This window comes from Mixophyes fleayi, chromosome 3, assembly GCF_038048845.1.
Source record: "Mixophyes fleayi isolate aMixFle1 chromosome 3, aMixFle1.hap1, whole genome shotgun sequence".
NCBI classification, from domain to species: Eukaryota; Metazoa; Chordata; class Amphibia; order Anura; family Limnodynastidae; genus Mixophyes; species Mixophyes fleayi.
In genome coordinates this window covers 163,326,404-163,344,822 of record NC_134404.1, presented here as the reverse complement: position 1 = coordinate 163,344,822, position 18,419 = coordinate 163,326,404, and the positions used below count along the sequence as shown (strand labels likewise).

Here is an 18,419-nt window from a genome sequence, read left to right as displayed (position 1 = left end):
GTACTTTGTACATGGGTTCATGATGATGATGCAGCATCTGTTGATGGCTAAACTCTGAGAAATGGCAGACCACATAGTGGGGCAGTATGAGGACATGTTTGAGACCCACTGGTTTTGAAAATGATAATATGAAAATATCTAGGGTGATTTTGCAAAAAAATGTATCACATAATTTGCAGTTTTCTTAATGGACTAGTTCAAACATTTTTAAGATCCAAAGGATGATATTTGTAATTTACACTCTCCACCTATCTTTGATAGTTTCACAGCATGAAAAGCTATTTGCTCTGTGGATTTCAAACCTTCTAATATTGAGTAGATTACATGTTATTAACTGTGCACATGCATGTCCGCCACCAAAAGAGATAGAGAACCTTCACTTTCTAGGCTGTGTTATGGTTACTCTACTAGAGTCTAGATAGGGAGTGTTAAATCTAAACACAACCCCGACTACAAATAGTCTGTAAGGCTGTTCCAATCCTTCAAATCATATTATCTGTGTAGTCATTTTATATGATTTACAGTATCCCATGGTAAACTAAAGATTAAATTACAATGAGCTCCTATATTAGTAATTTTCTTAGCAAACTTGTAGTGTTATCATTGTGGAAAAAATGTTAGCAAAAAAAAAATGTAGTATTTGTAATATATGCATGTTTATTTTTAACAATGTCTTCTATTAATAATGGAATTTTAGATGTATTTGGAGTGCAATTTTATTCCTAACTTGCTTTTGTTACTTTTGCTATGATTGAGTATAGACATTTTATTGTGTTTTTGCATCTGACAAAGCAATCCTCTTCTTATGGCTCCTTCTGTCAGTGCACTTACATTTGAAGAAGAGTAGACATTCCTATAAATGAAATGTCTGACTTCTCTTTCCCTGTGCTTTGTTAAATGTTTTCCTTTTTGTTATGCAAATATGCAGTATAGTTATATTCTATTCATTATAAATACCTTTTGCTACTTTATGATGGAAAATAGATGAGTGATAGAATGTTGTTACCTAGATGCAAAGTTCTTTGCTATTGAATGAAATGTTTTGTTTTTCCCTAGTGCCCTATGTTTGTGTGGCTTATTATTGTACTGATGCATGGTAGTGTGGGAGTGTGCACATATTAAACTGCAATGATATCAACTTTTTTTTCGATATTTGTAATAGTTTAGCGGTTGGTACCAGACTGAACTTTACAACCTTTGTATAGTTTCATCAGCAGATATTGACATTATTTTTTCGCTATTATAAATAAAACCTATGGGACTATGCTTTTCTTTAAAGGGGAACTTAAGTTCAAAACATTCAGATCAACCATAACTACAAAACAAGCATTAGAGCTTTTGGGACTTTTTAACCCCTATTAGTCTTATATGTATACTGATGTAGCAAAAGCAAAACTGTCTTTTAACACTGGGCAATTCTGCCACAATGCACTATGATTTGTTCAGGTGTAATCTTAATCTTAAAACATCACTGGTTTGAAGATTACTTCAATACCTTGGACAACCACCTGATTTGCAGTTAAATCATTGTACCAGTTAGCTAGTCTGGGCTGGTTTCTACTACAACAGTGAGACAATGATCGGGGCGTCCCAATGATTTATGGGGAAAAAAGCCCTAGGCTGGTCACCGAAGAATTGGTATCTCCTTGGCGGTAGTGTTAAGACTCTAGAAGATAGCAGACATCCATAACACCCTGGGATGTGGGGGCCAGGCTAATAGTTTTGGGCACCCTAATGGTTCCAGGATAATGGACAGGTGTCCCTAAGAGATCTATTTATTATATGAAAAGATTTTGTTTTGTTTTTTCAAAAATAAACTTACATGTTTCTCAGAAACAAAATATAATTTATTGAAAACACTACCCCACACCGTTCACCACCTTCTTGATTTGCTGTGAAGCAAACGGGGGAAAAAAGCTAGGAAAATCCCCATAAACAATGAATCACCTACACAGTACAAATGATTGCTGCTAACGGATAAAAGCCGGGATTTCCTAGAATCCCCCTTTACCTCCAGCTAATCACAGGGGAAAGTGTTCAATAGCCGTGAATGAGGGTTTGGGTATATTTTACTCAAAGTTTATTTGAAAATTGTGCGTCTTTTTAGTTCTTTTTTACTTGTTAGTATAATGGGAAAGGGTCTGGTTCGGGGACCACTGGGGTCTAGCAATGGAGATGATTGAGGATTTATTTTTAATTCAAAATGTATGGGGAATTGTATGGGACCAGAAATGACAGTGAATACCTCCCTCTGAGCCCGTTTATCATATTATAGTAATTGTGTTCTGCAGAATTACATCTAGGTTAGACCTGCTGTGTACCTTGATTTGCTAAAATGTGTTTTGATTACAAAAATTTGCAAGATGCAAAGATTTGCAGAGTATTTGCAGAAGAGATTGCACAGGCAGAGGGGAAGAGTTGGGCATTAACCAGTAGAGTAACCAGTGTACCTCAATTTGCGGAACAGTGCAGAGATGATGTTTCATTTTGTATAGTGAAATCTTAGTTCACCACGTTATTAAATATAAAATAAAATAAAACCTCTCCCTCTCATGCCACTGGGGACACTGCAACAATATAGCTGGTGGACTTGGAGCAAGGGCATTTTAAATCTCAAAGAGTTGAGATTTTATTAATTTTTTCTTAAGATTTTCGTTCCTCTCTTACTATGCCTCTTCTAGATGGAATCTTCCTCAGTTTTTTGTAAGGTCTTTTTGGAGTTGGATGTTCTTTTTCATATTTTTCATTCATTTTGTATTTCTTTATTTTATGTTGGGCTCAAGGAGTTGATAGCCTGCAGGCTTACTCCACTTTGGGTCCTTGAGCCAGGATGAGTAGTCTGTGGACTTCACTCGCCTCCAACATGCTGCTGATATTCCCTCCCTGTTGCCGGCAGCTGTAGCACAGACTACACAGCACTGTGCGGACGGCTAGTGTGATAGCTTTGGCTCTGGATGTAGAAGAAGGTGCAGCGTGGTTAGGTCCCCCATGGCAATGAGCAGCTCTTCTAGTGAAGAGAATGCCTCAGCAGAGGGTTGGCAGCCACAGCAGTGGAGCTGCAGGAAACGTCCGCAGAGACACGATTCAGCTCCGGAGGTGGGTACTTTCTGTTAGTAGCTGTCTGTGAGTAGGAAGGGAGGCCTTTCTCCTCCTTCTCTGGCGGGCTTCCTCAGTGCAGATGCCATTTCTGTACAGCCTGTTCTCTCCTGCTGTGCTCCATCAGTTGATGCAGTTTTTCAGTCTATAGCAACTCTAGACCTAGTATTCTTTACACTCTACCGTATTAATCTTGTTTAGTGTGTGTGTGAGCCCCTATATATCTACATATTTATAGTTATTGTATAGGTGTCAGTGATCTGTCTGTAATACACAGCTTCTGTGTTTACTGTTAATATTAATTTCTATCTTTTCTCTGATTTTAATATAATAACCACTATGGCTGAGATGGGGACTTCCAACAATAAAGGGGCTGCTCGAAATTCTGTGCAACATGTAATGCTAAATTGTCTTTGTGTACAGTCGAACCCGGATGCCCTGTGTGCAATGTGTGAGGCAGAGTTCCGTGGTCAACAGTTGCCTGCGACTGCGGCGGCTGTGGATGAACTGGCTTAGCTTAGGTCACTGGCAGGTCTATAGCCGAATTCACTCTGAGAATGTCTCAATCCAGAGAGACAGGTAACTCATCTCTTCTCTTTTGCTGCACCACACATTCCGACTCCACAGCCAGTACTGTTCACTAGTGGGGTGTCGTAGGCTGGGGCAGCTTTGCTGTTTTGATTACCGTTGGGATGCAGTGATTTGCACCTGGAACAAATCATTCAGGTTGCCATGGGTGTAAAGCCTTCTGTCTCTCAGCCAAAGCAGCTCAGGTTTCGGTCCTTGCGTCCCTTCGTTTGGTCGAGGGCCATTCCAACAAAGGGGACAGTCTTCCTCCTCTAATGTAGATTTCCTTAGGGACATTGGGTCTGCTAGAAATGGGAATCCCAAGCCTGCAGAGACGGTTTCAGCATGACGGGCCACCCAGCCACAGTATAGTTTCAGGATCAATGCAGGGCCTCATCCTCGGATGCCTAGGTTTGAGGGGTTGTCACTCTGGGTTATGTCATCGACCTTGTACATTTTCCCTCATCTTCGGGTCTTCAACACGGGTCTGCTCTCCTGCAGACTCAGACGCAGGGTGCTCCAGAAGGCTATCCAGAAACTTCTGGTATTGGAAGTAATTATTCCTGTTCCTCCTCTGAAAAGAGTTTTGGGGTTTTACTCCAACCCCTTTCTGGTTTATAATCGTGGGAATGGCCTTTGGTTACCATAGACGCCGGTCTGTCCGAATGGGTCGCGGTCATAGGTGCTCTCCCGATCCAAGGCTTTTAGGCTTCCCTGAGAGGCACTGCTGCTTGTATAGGTTCAGGGGGTTCTGGCTGCAAGCCACTGACAGTCCATTCAGACAACACTACAGTAGTTTTACGCAGAGGTTTTTGCTCTTGTGTTTCATGGTTGTGACTGGCTGGCAATAAAGGGAAGTCCCAGGGAAGCAGTGGGTTTAATGTTTGGGTTAATGCATGTGTTTAATGTTTTTTTTTTTTTCAAAAAGGTTTCAAAATGAAAAAGGGCTTTGAGGAGACTTATTCATCTAAAGTTAATTAGCAGATTGTGTGTGGTTTTTTTGTATAATGGACAAGGGTCTTAAGAATGGAAAAATTGCTACTCATGGGGAACCCAATATATTGCTCAGCCTTGCACTGTGCATCCTGGGGCTGGTTTCTACTATAGCAGGGGGACCCTACACTTGTTGTATCGCTCTTACAGTGGAACTAACCCAGACTATGTATCATTGATTCGGTGAAGGGGGGCAGCTCACTGTATGCTTATTGATTATTTCTTGCCAGTGGCATCTTTAGTCTGAATGAAGAGAACTGTTTTTAGCTTTGTGTGTGTTTACTACAAGTGATTGATGGCTCAGACCTCAGATGTTGCAGATGCTGGCGATTTATTAATTTAAGCTGGGATGCAAGTACAATAATTTCATTCACAAATCACAGTATAAATGCACTATATGCTTTTCATTCAATTTACATATTTAGTAAGATTTTCTCAAATCTGATGGCAGAAACGTGTATTGAAGGAAATCTCAATATTAAGCTTTTGGGAAACACTTGACGTGATCCAATGTGTTTCCTGAATCTAGGATCTCATGGAAGAATAGTGAAATCATCTATCAATAGAAGACAATTATAATGTGTGCTAAATCTGTATTTAGAACATTTTTGTAAATATACATTATCACATGCTTGTGCTGTATTTAATGCTGCCTCTCACAAATTATAGTGATGTTAAAATCATCTATCGTACGGAGCAGACTAAGTAGACTGGACTATATATGTATGTGTAGATATATACTTTGTATAGAGAGAAGCGAAGTCTTATCCGTAGCTAGTAAGGGGATACAGACAGCTACAAACATGCTGCCTAATGCTAAAAAATAATACATTCCAATAACATTTTTTTACAAGATTTAGAAACGTAAAACAATATTAGTTCTCTTTAATGTACTGAAAACAACTGTTTGTTTTTGTTTTCATATGTTTATTGTATAATAGGAATATGTATATTGTATAATAGGAATATTTAATAGAAATATTTAATCTCTCCTCCCGGTCCCTTCTCCCTCCCATATGCATCAACTGACTCCCTTTGTGCCTGAGTCTTGTTCACCCTCCCTTAGGATGTAAGCTCACTCGAGCAGGGCCCTCTTCCCTCCTGTATCCATACCTGTTCTTCTGCTCCATCCTTACTGCATTAGCCTGCCTGGAGCCTCTGAAGTTTGGTATTTATTGTTTATTGTTCAGTAATGTCTTACCCTGTATAGTCTACTGTTTTGTACAGTGTACGGCGCTGCGGAACCCTTGTGGCGCCAAACAAGTAAAGGATAATAATAGAGTACAGTACACTACATGTTGTTTGTAATTGTCATACACCTGGGAGATATAAGATTCCTTCTATAAACTTTAGGTCTTAATTATGGTCAATTCTTGTTTCCACAGTTGATTATTATGTCCAATCTTCAGTGTATCCTTCTGTATTACTGCAGCTTTTTCTGTTTTGATTAACTAAGCTATACAATATCTTGTGCTTGTTACTTTACTTTGTTTGCTTTTCGGGGTATACGTTGCTGACAAGGCACAATATATTTAATGTATATGTATAATATTATGATATCCCTTACTTGAACTGTGGAGGATCTTCCGACTTGAGGTCTTTAAAAACTTGGGCCCTGAAAAAGGAGAGGCCAGTTTGGAATAAGCCACGCCACATGACTATGTCAACCCCAACTATTGGCATCAAATATTATTGTGAAGCCTAACAGTACCATTTTAAACCATAATGGTCTAATGTATTTCTATAAAATGAAAGTGTTTAAACACTAGGGTGTGCTGTTGTATCAACTTAAGTGAAAATACCATATTTGCATTAATCATGAGCAGAAATGTTAACAAATGCCAAGTATACTGGTTTTAACTTATTTTTGTCACATTTTCTGTGTGACTTCTTACATATTGTTTTTGTGTACACAATAGAATGAAGTGTAAATTAACTTTAATGTTGTTGTTTTAGGTGCTACCTTAGAATATGCCATTTTAGTTGTAGTTTTTCGTTTACTCACTGTATTTTCTGTTACGTAGACTAAAGAGAAATAGATTGCTTAATATATTTTAGGGAGTAATACTGACTAATTGTTTACTGCAGAGCTTAGAATAGGACACCTATAGGATACCTATAGCATTTTAATGATGCTATGATTTACACAGAGCACAATTAAATCTTGCAATAGAAAGTATTAATTACTATTGTAAAAACATTGTTTATTAAAGCAGACAGACCACATATGGAAGATTAGTGCATTGCTTTATCTATGGTTGGTCTACCTTGTGATGTTTGTGTGAATAGGCAATTTGTTTATAATAAGGATCAGAGGTCTCTATAGGTCTGCTTGCCTTTGTCTAAGCTCCACATACCTTAAAATATTCATAGATGGGAGGCCTAAACCACATATTGTATGGTAGTAGGAAGGAACTTATTCTTTATTTTCCGCAGACATTATTTTGTTTCAGGCTTGGCAATGCCAAGTTTTATCATTGTAAAATATTAGTGTTTTATAAAAAAAAATAATGCACATAGAAAAATGTTTCAGTTTTGCTAATATATGACTACTTATGCTTTTGTATGGTCCTGTTTGCTGGTTAGACCGTTTTTTTCTTTTTTATGTATTTGCTAATAGTATTGTAAATTATAAAAAGTGTCTGAACATGTATATTAAGCCCTAAATGCAGAATTATTATGTTTACATGAAGCTTTATTACTTAGGGTAAATCTGAAGAGACGATTGAATGGTCTGCCCATGCAATAGATAAAATGTTGGTTTTGGTAGAATAAAATTCCTGATTATCATCCTGAGTATTGTAAGTAAAGAAGGTATATTCTCTAGGTCAGTGATAGAAGTATCGCCATCTATGAAGTTGAGGAAATTAATACATTTCTCAAACATTCGTTGCCATAATGATGGGGATGAGTTGTTGATCTATTTTAAAAAGGGATTAAGTTCATAAATCCAGTCTCCTCTTGAAAGGAAAACACCAAGCGTAAGACTTCACAATGATATGACTGCCCAGTGAACAGTGAAACAGAGAAGGTACTGGAGTTAGGGCCTTATACAGGGGTATAGGAACCGGGGCGGGGGCAGGGGCAGTTGCCCCCCTATGATCTCTGTTGGGTGGGCAAAGACTGTTTTGCTAATAGATTGACTTAGTACAACTACCAAATGTTATTTAATATTGATTGCATTAGTATATATTTAATACAGATTGATTGATTTGTTTATTTAAAAAAACTCTTAAGTGTTCTGGTCATAAACAATTAATAAATAACCTGTATTGATGACGAACAACTATTTACTTTACTTTTGCCCTGAATTTCGTGCGGTGCGCCCAGTAACAAACATGAGATATAGCAATTTAAATTTATAGCACATACCATAACCAGTGAGACAGTAAACAATAAACAGTGAAACTGGGGTTGGCCAACCCCTGAAACACTGACAAAAATTAAAATATGATTGGGAGTCTTTGTATATCTACAGTCACTGTTACAACTGTTGTAAAACCGAACCTAAGAAAAAGGGGCTCCAAGCCCTATAGTCATTGCCCCCCTTCCCCATAAAAATATTTGCTCTTACAGCCCTGGGCTTATACAGTATATTAGCTAGTGTAAACAGTAGAGGATGCAGTAAACCCATAAGTGATCTAATCTATATAGTAGCTATCAGTGTTTTGCTGGAGGGCAGGATAGTTGTCTAATTGTATTACTTTATAATGGCAGTGCTCCATCTATGTTTCTGGGAGACCTTACACCTTTTAAGATTTTGCTACATCAGTTAACACATTAGAAGGGCACCTCAAATCAAATGACAGAAGTGTGCAATAAATCTGTGTTTTATAAGCTATATATAAAAGCAGATATTCTGTAAAATAAGAATGCAAGACAACATTGCATACACTTAGTAATGTTAACATAGGTAAAACAGTGGGAACCCTGGCCAGTACAGTGAAAGCTGAAAGTAGAACAGAGATCTCCTCTCCATATGCAAATTGCAGGAAAATAAAGGCATAAAGAGGCAGTGTAAAAGGGACAACAATGTCCTAGGAACACATCTACTTGAGCAGGGTCTATATACAACCATTTAAATATGGTACTAAATATGGTACTAAATGGGATACTTCTGTAAGTCCAGAGACAAAAGAACTGAGAACAGCTCATAGGAGACTACAAGCTTGGAGCAGCTTAGATCCTTTACGCACATGCATAAAAACATGTATTTTGTAAAAAAGGGTGTGGTAAACTATGCACTTCATTGTACGTCAACATTCCCTTGTTAGGTTTTATGCACATCTGTCAATGCAGTGTAATGTAAAACGTAGGTGTTTTCAGCTCTGTCCTTGTAAAAGTAACATTTGATTACTTCCCATTCCAGACAAAAAAATACACTTGTGCTGTAGCTTTAAGTATGCACGTCAACCCATTCACACAAACTTTAAGCGTTTAGACTAAAACTAAATGTTTTTCATGCACATATGAATAAGCCATCACAGAAGGGCATTTCATCACTTAAAAGTACACATTAATCATAAGTTATTTTAGGGAAGGGCTGGGTTTCTCATAGGTCTGGATGAGCTATGTTCATAATGATGCACTGGTGATTATTTGGTGAAACTGGTCTCTGTAGATGGCACAATATCTGCAGCAGTTGATGGTGATTTTCCTGTAGGTGGATATGTCTCATTGTGTTTAAAACCTGGAAATGGCAGGAATATTCACTGTAATGTGTCTGGAAACACATCAAGGAATATCATCATATAAGATGTCCCTTTAAGCTTAGGGGACTCCTGTTTTCCAGTAGTTCTCAGCCTCCCCATTGGTCTGGCACTAATGGAAAAACACACAAATGTGTTAGGTGCCATCAGACCTATGGGCTTGTCAAACAGCGCTCTCTGAGCCCAGTCTACGAGCAGGGGAGAATTGTTACAATCAGGCAGATAGTGTTTAAATAAGTGAGGCAGATTTTCACCTATTCTCTCATTACAGAATACACCTAATGTATGCACTGTTTATTCTGGGTCTAGGTTAGTGGTGGGTAACAGGTGGTCCACCAAGTCTTCACCTATGGCCCCCAGGTAAGTTGCTGACTCATTATCTAATTTCTTATAAAGCAGAGAATAACACTGAATAGGAGCAGCTGGCTTTTGTGGCATTTGACCTCCTTAGTACACTGCAGCAATGTCACATAGCACGTCCAATCAGAGGAGGAGTTAGTGCAGAATGCACTATGTGATCTCCCTCCTTTCTCTGCTGGGTCTGGCTGTGCAGGTGCGGGTCTGACGGCATGTAGGAGCATTGTGTGACAAGTGGGAGCATTGTGTGACAAGTGGGGTCTGAGGGCATGTGGTGGAATTTTGGAGCATATTGGTGTATTTTTGGATGAATGATGTGGGGCTGTCGCACTTGTTTTGGGGCTATTTCATTATTCTTAAAATTAAGGATAATGTGCAGCCCATCACTGGTCTATGTCCTCAAAATGCAAAAACATTTGTTCCAAAAGTTTGTTGTGCCATACATTGTAATGCTTTTTTCTATTGTCCTTTTATTGGTTTTACTGATAATCCTTGTGTATGTCTGTGAGATGAACACCTTTTTTTTTCAAGAGGTTAGCATTATTTACACTGTGTTACTGTCTCAACAGAAAACCATCTGAAACTGTGGTCCAGGAGTCCAAGTTGAAATGTGATATGCCACAGCAAGAGAGCTTCAAGTAATGTATTTGTTGTGTTACATGTAAAGCATTTCAATTGTAATACATGATAAATATAATTACAAAATATTTGTTGATGATTAAATCCAAATATAAGAGGACATTGCATCAGCTCCAAAATAATCTAACCTTCCTAGACAAGAGAAGGAGGTTGCTGCTGTTCTTTGTGGCAGTATACAGTTATTCCTTGGCAAGTGCCATTAATAAGAACACATTGTTTTTATTTACTACACTTTCTGTCTTAACAAATACCCATTTAGAGGCAGAATACGTCCTAAAATAGGCTTTGGTTTATTCCTTTTTATATTGGCTGGTTTTTGCACTACAATGCAAAGCCCCCTCATCTATGTTAAAATAAAACTCCCCCCCTTCCCCAGGAGTTTCTTGGAGTTCTCATGCTGCTCACATAAGTAGCTGTCATATAGGTGTGTGTATGTAATATAAAAGTGTCTCAGGCCTTCAACACATCTCTTGGTGAGATTTAGCTGTGTGAAAGCCCTGAACCCACACCTCTGTATTTTTCTTTTGGTCTGTATTCCCCATGAATATTGTAACTGTCACTGGGATGTTTGTTACATTATGTCTTATTACTTTGCAGTCCATGGCTTTTGTCTTTGAGCAAAAACAAACCATCAGTGGTCCCTGTCACTTTTACCACCATTGTTGAAGAAGAAAAACAGCAAGAAGCTGCTCTTATTAGAAGCAGAGAGAAGCCTCTGGCCCTTATCCAGGTAATGGAGAAACTGGTAGTGAAGCATGTAGCTTATTGTGTGCACTGTGTGTATGTATGAAATGTGTGTGTGGCAGGGATTCTTAAAGCACCACTGCCATCTAGTACAATATTATTGCTGCAGCTCCCCTACCCACTGTCCTAGGGTTCTCCAGCTCACAAGCCTCCTTGGCTGCCATTTAAAGTTGGTTAGCTTTAACTGAGAAAAACAGAACCGTGCCCAACTTGGCTCCAACTACCAGAAGGGGAAAATCTTTTGCCTAGGTGGTAATACAGCTTTAACCCTTTTTTTTTTTCCTGGATCCCTTTCCAATAATCAGTTTTGTGATCGATTTTTATGTTCTTGTTACTAATGTTTTTAGTTCCTTTACTGCTGTCTTTAACTTAAGTACATTACTTTCTGTAATTATAGTGAATAAGAAGTTTGGAAGACTTGATGATTTGGCAATCCATGTTTATTGTCACAACTAATAGGATAAGATCTCTTTATGGCATGTCATTGCATAAGGATTGAAAATGTTGTTACATTTGGTGGCTTCTTGGGCCACCTCAAAACCTGGGCTCCATGCACATGTTATATGTCCTGCAGGGTTGACTAATGTTGGAACTATTTTGTAGTGGCAGTTTTGTATACCCTTTTTGATTACTTATTGCTGACACAAAAAAAAAGTTTCTCTAAATGAGGCTGTAGCAGCAACATATTGAGCAGAAGAGATTGGGGATTGAAAGGAGGTAGGGTCTTCACAAGCCCTACTGTACCAAATCCACTACATTGGTCTCTTTTATATAAAAGTAATATTGGCAGTCCTGATGTCCAGTACTGCACTAGTTAAAAAAAAAATTACCCAATCAAAACATACTTTCTCTTGCACAGCCATTTGAAGGACAATGCTGACCATGGGGTATAGAGGGCGCTGTGCTGGGAGTATCATCATCATTATAAGGCAAAACATTCTAATAACTTGTCTGGCCTGCTCCTATCCCTCTATGCACTCTGGACGGAGGACCAACAGTTTTTTTACAAGTGCCTATGGAGTAGGGCATGTTTAAAATTAGTTATTTTTATTTATTTTAAGTTTAGTGTTTGCAACTAGCAGTGTTCACAGAAGTGAGCACCAGCAATGAGAGCAGGAAGGGTCCCACTGGCACTTTCCTTGCTGTCCCTGTTCTCCAACGCTGGGCTTCTGGCAAAGGGATATCCGGTCACATCACACAGTGACTGGGGACCCAGAAGCTACACCAATACAGCAAGGACCACGCAAGAGAAAGTGTGTTTTGATTGGGTCATTTTTTTTTAACTAGTGCAGTACCCGACATCAGGGCTGTAGCTAGTACAGCTCCCACCAGAGTCCTTGGAAAAACAGACAGTCTCGCCAAGTTGAGAGAGGCCGCCAAGTAGAGACAGGTCTCTAGTTGGCGGTCCTGTCCTGCAGGTCGCCTTTTCTTATTTTTCACAAGGACAGAGCGGTTTTACGCACCAAGGACTCTTTTCAACCCAGGGTGGTGTCCAAATTTCACATAAGCCAGGATATTGTTATACCTGCGATGCCCAGGGACTAGCAGTCTTGTACTCTAGATTTGCTTCTTCTGTTGGATGCTGTCCGGGCTTTGCAGATATATGTGGACCGCACAGCATCTTTGCGTAAAACTGATCCCGTGATGTTATATGACGCTCACAAGCGAGGATGGCCAGCAACAAAACAGACAGTTGCCAGATGTATAAAGGCTACCATTCATCAGGTTTATCTCTCAGAAAAAACTCTGGTTCCAGGTGAGATTATGGCTCACTCCACCAAATCAGTCAGCGCCTCCTCCGAGAAATGGAGCCTGGGTTGAGAAAGTGTGTCAGGCAGATACCACACGTTCACCAGATTCTATCGCTTCATGTCTTTGTTTTCCAAAGATGCTGGCTTTAGCTGAAAGGGATTGTGCGCAGCACAGCTGGAGCGTATCCACCCTTAGGGGCAGCTTTGGAATGTTCCCATTGTCAGCAGTGGCCCCCCTAAATGGCTTTTTGTACTCGCCGTAAAATTCGTTTCTCTTCACCCATTTGGAGGACACTGGGCTCCCACCCTTTTGTTCTGTTTTCAGTTGTGTGTTTCTGGTTGAATGTGAGTTTGTTTTATCCTAAAGCCTTTGTTAGTTAAATAAACTGATTGTCCTCCTTCCAGGGGGCATAGAGGGGTGGGAACAGGCCAGACAAGTTATTAGAATTTAGTGCCTTACTCCCAGCACAGCGTCCTCTATACTCCATGGTCAGCAGTCCCAAATGGGTTAAGAGAATTTTTTTTACTAATCACTTGCAGCATGTTACATTGAAAGGGGCATATTCAATTACGATTCCTGTCCGCTGGATGGCGCCGGAACGGACCGCGAACTTAATCCACGGTACCGCAATAACGTGGATTTTCGTTCGCAGCCCCATAGGGTTGCGTACGAAAATCTGCGTTATTGAGTACTTTCCGCGGTTACACCGAAACCCTAATTGAATATGCCCCAAAGAATAAATCAGTGTATTTTTTAATTTTATGTACCTTGTAATTGTGTTGCCATTTCAGTTTATAGTGTTCTATAAAGACTGAAAGCTCTGTGTCAATTTTCTTTTTTAGATTGAAGAGTGCGCAATTCAGGATCTGTTAGTACATTACCAAGCGCTAGACAACCCTGATGAATATATAACCATTGAGAGATCAGCACAAGGCCCCATGGCAACACCAATGTGGAACAAGCATTGAGACATTAAAAAAAAAAAAATTTTTTCTTTTGTGTGTGTGTTTTGCGCAGTGTGTTTGCAATAAATAATTGGAACTAGAATTTAAATGAAAGAATTTAGATTTTGGTCTGAATTTGCTAATCGGTAGTAACTGCTAATGTCACATTACTGGCCACACACAGGTACAGGCTTTGCTTTTGGACATTTTATGTTCTCAGATTTGGCAAGTTTAAACATCATATTTATAATCTGTTTACTATAGAGTGTTTGACATATGGGAAAAAGTTAAAATTCTGTTTAAAATGAAATGAATGTTTATTGCAAATAAAAGGGTGAATTGATAATTTGGCTTTTTTTTTACTACATATTTAAATAGAATCAAAGACAAAATATATGAGTTTGTCTATGCTTCTAATTAGCATTTTTTTAAAGTATGAAAAACTGCAATTCTCTTTGGATACTCACAATAAGCATAACTGTGTTTAATGATGTGCATGATAGACAAACAGAAAGCTAGTGGTGGTTTCCATTTTGTTCAGTGCTGTTTGTTAAAATACAAGCTACTTCTCATTAATATTTTGCATCCATTTCACCAGTCCAAATAGTATAACACTACATATTCTTGTACCTACCTATGTTTGTATTAAGTCTTTTTATTGACCTGCCTTTACTTACCTTGTGTACATATAGGGGTTGATGCTGAATTTGAATACATTTGCCCAATAAAACTCGGACATAAAATGCATTAACAAAACACACCAATACTAAAGTTATATAAATCACAAGATGCGTGTAGATTTGCACCAGGATTGCATCACGTACACTTACACCCATTTTTTTCTTTAAAAAAACAAAAAAATGTTTGCTTCGAGAATTAAATACACATTCATTATTTGGTTGGAATTAAAAAAACAACTCTCAGGTAAAACTCTCCTATCAGTGTCTGAATAAAGAAAAAAAACAAGCATTATCCCCATTAGCAGCCATATGCACCTGCAAGTGATATGGCAACTGATAGGCATATGTGTGGGATATGTGTGCGTCTGTTTGCAATTATATAAACACGCCCTTAATGTACTTGGCCTTCCCTCAGCATCCGGCTTCTGGTCAGCAAGCACATTATAAGCTATAAACATTTACTATGCTTAGACAAATCTTTTGTAATATTATTGTATATGCGATTACATTATTTTTATGGTTTGCACAAGGCTTTTTATTTCTGAATGTATTTCATATTACACAATATGCTTTTAATAATGTTTTTTTTCTTCAGTCATTCATACATACATTTTGCACAAATTCAATAATTGGTTACCCTGATATTTTATCAATTTGCTATGGAATACATAATGTGGCCAAGGGATCCACTACTGTAATTAGAAGTCAGGCTCAGATTTATATGTGATACTTGATTAAAGAGAGAATCATTATTTTTTTTTTAATGGTAATTTTTATTTTAAACATTTAAAAAAAAAACAAAAAACTAATTTTAGTAATTTTATCTATGGGTTTTGCCTTTCGGTGCTGTAAATGTGACATTTATAAAAAAAACAACCAAGGGATCATTCTTTCTGGGAAGCAGGTGGCCGGTAGAAGCATATGGCCTTTAACACTAGCTCCAAAACAATTGAAGTGTCAGATAATCCTATAAAAGTTGATAGATTTGATTAAATCACCGCCTTTGTGCTGTCATCTTTCGGTTGCACCAATGGGCCTGTCACGGCTATGGATATTTTATGGATCCCCCACCTCTACCAGGATGATAAAAGCAGAGGATGGTGGAGACAGAACCCGCTGGGGTTGATAGTTCAACTTGGGAGCAGCACAAGGAAGAATACACAGACGATGATATAATGTTGCAATTTAGTATATTAATTTGATGATGCAGCAACAGTAGATAACAGATGTATATATAAAACTCAGCTGGGCTGAGTACACGGCAGTTCATAAAACAATACAATCACGGAAGTACTTCAGATGGTAACCATTAGCAACGGCATGAAGATAGGCAGTAACAGTTCAACGCTGAGATGGTAATATAGAACACTTGAAACCTTCACAACACACAGCAATAAAGGAGAATCACTGACACAGCTAAAAGTCCAATATGAATAGTAGATAGACTTGGCTGATCCAGATGGAATATAATTCACTTTAGCAGATGGTTTACAGGTAACGTAATGGTTCAAACAGCGGAACAGGAGATGCTAATGCAGTCCAAGAACTTGGGTAATCTGGAAACATGCAATGGAATGTTGCTTAGAAGTACAGCGTGGAAATAACAGTCCAACCGTGCGTAACACTAGGAGTCACATATAATTGTCACGAGCCGCGGCGGTACTCACAGCTGCCGCGGCTTGCTTCCTGTCTGCCCCAGCGCCCCGGCCGTCACCATGACGACCGGGACGTCACTTCCTTCCAACTCCCGACCGTTGCAGAGGAAACGGCCGGACGCTACTCCAGTGCGGCGTCCCGGCAGCCGGGCATGCACGCGCATACTGTGATTATTAGATTCAGCTTGTAGGACTGAATTAGCAGGCATTAGCCTGCAGGCGTGTATGACAGGGCTAAGCCCTGATTGGTCTCTAGTGTAGCAGGCAGTTAGCCTGCAGGTGTGCACTGTCCAGGGGCAAGCTCTGATTGGTCCATCTAGGTATTTAAGGCAATGAGGTCTGCTGCCTCATTGCCGGTTATAGCTTCTGTGCTCCAGTCTGCTGACCTGCTTGTTCCTGTTCCTGTATTCTGATACTGCTTCTGATTTCCCGTGTATGACCCTTGGCTTTGAATTTGACTTCGCTTGTGTTTCCTGTGACCCTGATCTCTGGCCTGTTTACCGTTTCTGCTATCCGCCTGTGACCCCTGACCTCAGCTTGTTTACCGATACTGTTGTCTGCTGCCGGCCCTTGACCTCTGCGTGGACCTCACTCCGCTTGCCTGGGTTCTCCCCAGCCGGTACACACTTCACGACCCTCTGTCAGTCTGCGGCCCAGTCTGTCCCCACCATCAGGGGCTCCAGTGAACACCTGATTGGCAGAGTAGATTCCGGGTTGTGTTGTGCCGACTGGAGGGGTTCCTAACAATAATCCAACTTCACCAAGAGGCGTGAGTTCATTACTAACAGGATACAGCTGATAACGCACACACAACTTGAATAACGGAACTGGCTACTTGCTCGGCAATATATTCTTGAGAACAGTCCAGCAACTTAATAATCAGCAGAGTAGTAATATAGCCGTGCCAGACATAGAACCACAGATGACAAGATAACTTCATTGTAGTTCAATAAAGAATATAGGCAGCTAAGCAGAGAGGTAGTTGAGCCAAATATGAGCGCAGATGTAATAGGCAACTCACGAGACAGTTCAGTGTGCAGATGGAAATCAACGGATAGTTTCAGCTTGTAGGTGTCCATGAACTGGTATACAGCAGAGCCGATGAGAGCAGACAAGCAATCTCGGCAACCGATAACATCCAGGAGAAGTCAAAAGAGTCAGGGATGCAGCCAGAACCCACAGCAGTGTGAGTAACATGAAGATCAGGCAAAGAGTCCCTGATCACAGGAGGTGGAAATAGTCTTCAGGAACCAATAAGCTTCGGAAGGAGGTCCCAATTAGGATAACATAAAACAGCCATGAAAAGGTAGAGACTCTGAAGCAAAAGACAAGCATCAACATAGTTCTTTAAAGGGCAAGTCACACGCTAGCACCTACCTATGGGACCGGCGTGTGACAGGGCCTCAATTAACCATACGTGAACTGACCACTCAGGCAGAGAACTGATGGCTAGATCACAGTTGTTTGGTTATCCATATCTGTGGTGACGAATAATAATAAAAAAAAAAATTAAATGCCTTGTTACATCTTTTGAGCAGAGAAAATTGACCCATTAGTGACATCAAATACATAGATTTGTAAATAAATCTGATAGACTACTACATAATTTGCGAAGAGGAAAATGTCTAAACTCCAGTATTCTTAACCTCAAAGATAGAGTAGGTAAATTACTACATAAAAGGTCAGACATCAAAGTTTTAAGGCACTGTACAATCCCCTCAGTCACACTAAATCCTTGTTCTGGAAAGATGTTGACCTTCTATACTTACCAGCAAGCTGTTTTTGGTCTGTAAATATTATCACACAGACTGTTCTAAGTGTTATTAAATCACATAAGTGTCTTAAATCCCCTGGGACAGATGGAAGAGAATTCTTTAAAATGTTAAAAGAGGATATTTGGGATCATCTGCAGCAGTACTTCACTTGCATCATACAGACTAGATCCCTACCCAGAGATTTTAATTAAACCGTTTTAAGTAATTTCTAAACCAGGAAGAAATTTAGAAGATTCAATCTCATAATTTATAACATACTATATAATTCTTTTGAAACTAATATCAGAAAGATTAGCATATAATACCCACCATTGTACATGGAGATGTGTTTGCTTGGGGGGAGAAGCTCCACTACTAAAATTAGAAACATTTTGTCAACTATACAGTATTTTCACAATACCAAATCTTTGACTACTAGACTAAGTTAGTTAATGCCCAAGAGGCTTTCAATGTTACCTGCTGGGATCTCCTTTTGACAACACCTGCTAAATTTGATTTTCCGTACTTA

The 18,419-nt window shown here is 39.3% G+C and overlaps 1 protein-coding gene across 1 annotated transcript in view; it reads left to right on the top strand.

Moving 5' to 3' along the window:
• Positions 1-15,233, top strand: part of IBTK (inhibitor of Bruton tyrosine kinase) — a 75,709-nt gene extending 60,476 nt beyond the window's left edge. Inside the window, exons 27-29 of the mRNA XM_075202691.1 lie at positions 10,292-10,360; positions 10,959-11,091; positions 13,700-15,233. Coding sequence (XP_075058792.1) covers positions 10,292-10,360; positions 10,959-11,091; positions 13,700-13,825 — 328 coding nt within the window. The 3' untranslated portion in view covers positions 13,826-15,233. The remainder of the gene's footprint in view (positions 1-10,291; positions 10,361-10,958; positions 11,092-13,699) is intronic.
• The last annotated feature ends 3,186 nt before the right edge of the window (positions 15,234-18,419 follow it).